General features: G+C 25.4%; 1 protein-coding gene across 1 annotated transcript; it reads right to left on the reverse strand.

Annotated features, from left to right (window-relative positions):
• Positions 1–22: 22 nt before the first annotated feature.
• On the reverse strand, positions 23–4,462 carry LOC105247896. The gene is made up of 8 exons (XM_011252355.3): positions 4,227–4,462; positions 3,637–3,894; positions 3,443–3,544; positions 3,218–3,352; positions 2,941–3,075; positions 1,461–1,693; positions 569–728; positions 23–279 (listed from the first exon to the last, which is right to left on the reverse strand). Exons 1-8 carry the CDS (start codon positions 4,426–4,428, stop codon positions 158–160), a joined length of 1,347 nt encoding a protein of 448 aa, XP_011250657.2. The 5' UTR covers positions 4,429–4,462; the 3' UTR covers positions 23–157.
• Positions 4,463–5,880: the final 1,418 nt, after the last annotated feature.

A 5,880-nucleotide genomic window follows, 5' to 3' on the forward strand; every position in this document is an offset into this window, starting at 1 on the left:
TACTTAAATTTGAAAAATGAATAAATCTAAAAGAATATCTACTTAAAATAAAAAGGACGGATAATCATCATTATAAACGTTATCAACAATAACTCAAAACAAATTATAAATTATAAAGATTCAAGAAAAGACAAGAAAAACTCAACGAAGTACTAGTTTAATCCTTTTCACTATTCAATGTTTGTCTCTGCATACGCTCTTTGGCATGAGCCAACCATATTTTTATTGGAGCTGAAATCTGTTCATCTGTAGCATTAATGTGCAATTTTCTTACTGCACCTGAAAAAGTTTTTAAAATTGTTTGTGAATTATTGATAAATAAAATTTCTTTAATTTTTTTTTATTTTTAAGTTATAAAAATTGAAAAAAAATTTCGACTTGATTTCTACAATATATCTATACAGATGAGCGTTTAAACCTATTAATATATAATAAAACAATTGAAACATTTCTAAGTAATTTAATAAATAAATAAGTTATAAATATTTGTAAATATATTTTTTGATTTGTGCAGAAATTATACAGCATCTAATAATAAAATAGAAAAATTGTTTTTAATTTTACTTACTCATAATAACTTTGCATATGTGCAATTTGGAAAAATTTTCTTTCTTTTTTGCTCCGTACCAACTATAATTTACGGCCAGTTCATTTGCAAAAATTATTTTCATAAGACGTATACAAGAAGTCCTCAGATCCTGGCATGTAACATGGACTAATTGTTTAACCTAAAATTGTTACAAAGAATGGAATTATTAAATATATAGATATTATAAGAAACTTTTATATAATAAAATTATCTATTCACATGTAAAAATACTGTAAATATATATCAATTTAATTATTCTAAAAATTATATAATATTTTAATAAAAAGTCTACGAAACTTATTAAAACATCTTTAAAAAGACATGATATAATTTAAAAAATAATATATAAAATTGCTAATGAGAGCAAAAGTTATAAATGTAAAAAAAATTTAATAATATTCAGATATTTATTAAATGATAAATGTTTCAGCCCATTTCCGACCATTCTCTTTATAAAAATAATTTAAATTAAAAATTAAACAAAAATATATAATTATCAAACGACATACTTTTATACCAGCATGCACCGAGATTTTTACTATATACTATTTTCTAACATATGTAAATAATCGTGTACTTTCTTTAATGCTAATTAATTGTAAAATTAACGCTTGTGTTCTGACTTCATATTCATTAATAATTTATATATTTTTTTATTTCTAGATTAAATATTGTTTTGAGAGTGGCCCAAAAACATTTATCATTAAACAAATACCTGAATATTAATTATTCTTTTTATTATTTAACATCCATTAACAATTGTGTGACTCTCATTAGTCGTTTTATATTATTTTTGAATTTATTAGATTTTTCTTATTTTTGTATATAATTTCATATTGTAACGTTAAAATACACAAGACAATTAACTTACCATTTCATTTCGATATAATGAATCATTATTTAATTTGTTTTCCATTGATTGTAAATCAGTTTCAGTTTTTAACGGTAAATCTTGATAGATATCTATTGTTTCTTTTTCTTTGGCTTCAAAAGTGTCGATTGAAATTTTCTTTAGAATAAGTTTTTGACATCTTTCTATAGAGTTTAGTTTTAATTCTAAACTTATAAGTTTATGGATGACAAATCGTTCGTACGGTTCAGATTCTATAAAAAATATTCAAAACATTTTGATTATATTTATAATTATATCTCAAACACAGCATGTATTTTCAAAAAATGTATAGAATAGAGAACAGGACGTTCTCTAAACACATTTTTTCAATATATGTACTATTAAAGATATATGTACAGATAAAATATTAAATATAAAAAATGTAAAATACATATGTGTGATGTAAGATGTATAAAAATAAAATATAAAATCTATATAATATATTAAAAAATATAAAAATGGTGTTAGAAAAATGTTAGGAAAAATAGTTCAAGAATAAATGTGTGGGTGTGTATATACTATATAATTCTGAACTATAATCAAGTAATTGAAATAGAAATAAAGAATTATACATATACACTAAAATATATTATATATATATATATATATATATATATAATATATTTTAGTGTATATGTATAATTCTTTATTTCTATTTCAATTACTTGATTATAGTTCAGAATTATATAGTATATACACACCCACACATTTATTCTTGAACTATTTTTCCTAACATTTTTCTAACACCATTTTTATATTTTTTAATATATTATATAGATTTTATATTTTATTTTTATACATCTTACATCACACATATGTATTTTACATTTTTTATATTTAATATTTTATCTGTACATATATCTTTTAATATTTTATCTGTATATATATCTGTACATATATATATATATATATATATATATACCGGGTGAGTTTCTTAACCTGAGACTGCAAAATATCTGAAAAACTAAGGCTTCTATCAAAAAATGTTTCCTACAAAAGTTGTATGGCTGCAAGGGGGCCATAAGATAGTGACAATGATTTTACCTTAAATAGTCAGTTGAAGGTCATGTGAAGGTTCCCGTCAATTTCTTAAATAGAACTACCTATTTTTCATTGCATATTCTTGTAGCTTATCTCAAGAGCTTTCCAAAACCCTATAATAAAGTATTTTTTCATTATAGGGTTTTGGAAAGCTCTTGAGATAAGCTACAAGAATATGCAATGAAAAATAGGTGGTTCTATTTAAGAAATTGACGGTGACCTTCACATAACCTTCAACTGACTATCCAAGATCAAATCATTGTCACTATCTTATGGCCCCCTTACAGCCATACAACTTTTGTAAGAAACATTTTTTGATAGAAGCCTTAGTTTTTCAGATATTTTGCAGTCTCAAGTTAAAAAACTCACCCGGTATATATAATCGTAACTAAAATAAATGAAATTATGTGCATTATACCTTGCTTATTAATCAATGAATTTGATGATGATGCCTTGTTTTTCAATTGAATTGGCATGTTTGCATTAACTTCATCGACTTCATCAAACAATTGTTCCGCGGATGCATCAAGCACATTTCCATTGCAATGCAGAGCTAAAAAAATACGTCGTTATATTATTCCAGCATAAGTTTTGAAATTGAAAAAATACTAAAAAAAATTATTTTTAAAAAATATTATATTTTTAAAATATATAAAAAATAATCATAACAAAATAAATGAAATTGTGCATTGTACCTTGCTTATGAATTGATAAATTTGACGATGTTTTATTTTCTAGTTGAATTGGAAATTGTACATAAACTTCATCGTCGGTTTCATCAAACGATTGTTCTACCGGTGCGTCAATCAAATTTTTATTGCAATGTAAAGCTGAAAATAAAATGTATAATAAAATTTTTATTAAATTATAAATGTTTATATAATAGTTTAATAATTATAATGAATAAGTTAAAATCATACATGAATCATCTGTTCCTTTTTCTATATTTGTGTTTATGTTTGCAAACTTCTTTATGTTGCTTCTTTGTGTTGCTGTATATTTTCTTTCCAAATTATTAACATCTGTAATTCATAAACGATGTTCTATTATTAAAATATTTTCTCTATTTAAATCTATTATTGTTATTTTTATATTATTATTAGATCGTACTTACTTTTTGATGCATTTTCTGTAATTTTTGATGTTTTACTGGTTTCTGCAGTCATCGAATGCTTGTTTGGAAACTTTGGAATTTCTGAGACTTGTATCATTTCGTCTAATGATTCATCAATATCGTTACTTGTTTCGTCAACAATTTTAGCGGCTCTAATTTTTCTCGACCTTTTTAAATTTTCTTCTATATCAGGGCCAGAGTTAATGTCGGATAATTCTTCGGCATCTTTTAACTTTTTCCTTGCCACTCCATAGTTTTCTGAAAAAAAATTTTTAAATAAAACTTAGTAAATAATACAAATTTAATTTAATTAATTTAATTTAATTTAATTTAATTATATTTTCTTATATTACAAAATAGCTACATATATATAATGGCGGCCAGCTATATTTAATATATCGTAATTACGATTTTAACAAAAATTGAAATTTATGAAATGTGAGACATTAATTTTTTTAAAGGAATCTTGTTTAAAAAAATAAATGGTTCACATTTCATAAATTTCAATTTCAAACAGTTGGTCACCACTGTATATTTATTGTAAAAGAATATTTCAGAATAATATATACAAAAAAAATAACATTACTTACGAAATGTTCCATATATTTTTCGAATAGGATGCTCCAACCAAGTATATTCTGGCTCCTCCCTCAATTTAACTGCTTTATCATACCGCTTGTTGTTTGTAAAATTTGGCCAAAAAGCTTTCTTTAAGTCTCCACTTAACCAATTATTTGGTATAACTTGTAGTCCATCTTCGAATTCCACGATTGCATAAAATTTATCAGTCATTTCTGTGTCAATGAATATTAATTACTTCATTGTGTATTAATGGAAAAACTGCGTATTTAACATTTTCATATGGTAATTTGACATATTTTTTTATCACATTTTTCAATGGCCATGATTTCAAATCTGATAATGATTTTACGGAATAAACCCCAAGCAATGATGATGAGCAAGGCATATTAAATAAATCTTCCTTTTCCAAAAATTCGCGTCCAATAATAATTGGAATATTCTGTTTTTTGCAGTGTGCCACGTTTTCAATACATACTATAGCACCGCAATTTAAACCACAACAATTATCTGCATGTGAGCCAGTTTTAAATGTTATTCCGTTGACATATTTGATAATTTTATATTGTGGATTATTGCAGTCAAGTAAAAGTGGACCATCATCATGTAATGTAATTAAAGTGGGATATATCAGGATAGAATCTGACAAATTAGTCAATGTACTTAATCTATTTGATGTACTTAAATTTTCTTTTTCAATACATCTTCGTATTACTTGTTCCAAAGGTTTTTCTGCTTTTCTGAGGTATTTTTTAAACACTTGCATGTGATTCTCAAATCTAAACGCACTAAAATTGTCGAGTGGTCCAAATTTTTTTACATCGTCAACAAGATGTATGAGACTATGAATATTATGCGACACGTTTTGTACTCCATAAATCTTGATAAATGTTTTGATAAAAAAACGAATCATATCTTGTGCATACGATAAGTGTTCATCATACAAAGTTTTTGAACACAAGACTCTAATAATAACATGCAATGTCATAAAATGGGTGTACACACTTTTTTTCAATATTGAGTTGAAAGCCAATGGACCTGTATACAACAATATTTGTCTATATTCCGTAGCTTTCCATAATTTAATGTAATCTAATTTCCGTGGCTTTCTTACGAATTCTACAGGTATCGATGGCTTTAATTGAATTGTTAGACGTGTTGATATTTCTTCAATGGCTCTATGTTGTAGCCGATAATAGAATTCTCCATTCAACCATAAATACATTAATTTCCGCATAATTCCCAAACACACTAGGTGCATATAATCCATGGGAACATTTGTAACTGGTTTGAAATGAGCTATTTTGAGTAGACTGCATGTTATATCTGGTTTATGATAACTGTCATCAATTTTGTTAATAAAATCATTATCTGATCTAATTGGTGCATCAATTTGTGGGAAGCATATACGATTTCCGACATATTCTCCTTCTGTTGTGCATTTAGTGCAACTTGAATATCCGGAATGCCCTTTTACACATAGCATAAATGCTTTTGCCGGTGTATCACATATTAATGCTTCTATTCTGCATTGTATATTACGATTATTGATATATATTCCATTTTCACACATTTCTGCAGCCTCGTTCACAAAATCACTTAAAAAATCATTAACATTTGCAGGTTTTTCAGTTCCATGATAAATTCCTATTGTAAATACATTAT

Source organism: Camponotus floridanus, unplaced genomic scaffold, assembly GCF_003227725.1.
Source record: "Camponotus floridanus strain SB8 unplaced genomic scaffold, Cflo_v7.5 scaffold114, whole genome shotgun sequence".
Lineage (NCBI taxonomy): Eukaryota > Metazoa > Arthropoda > Insecta > Hymenoptera > Formicidae > Camponotus > Camponotus floridanus.

Bases quoted from the DNA above. Each gene is read 5' to 3' on its own strand.
- LOC105247896 (XM_011252355.3), bottom strand. From the start codon at position 4,428: ATGACTGATAAATTTTATGCAATCGTGGAATTCGAAGATGGACTACAA. The intron at 3,353-3,442 runs GTATGATTTTAA...TTTTATTTTCAG, and splicing joins AAAAGGAACAGATGATTCAT to CTTTACATTGCAATAAAAAT. The intron at 280-568 runs GTAAGTAAAATT...AAACTTTTTCAG, and splicing joins CATATGCAAAGTTATTATGA to GTGCAGTAAGAAAATTGCAC.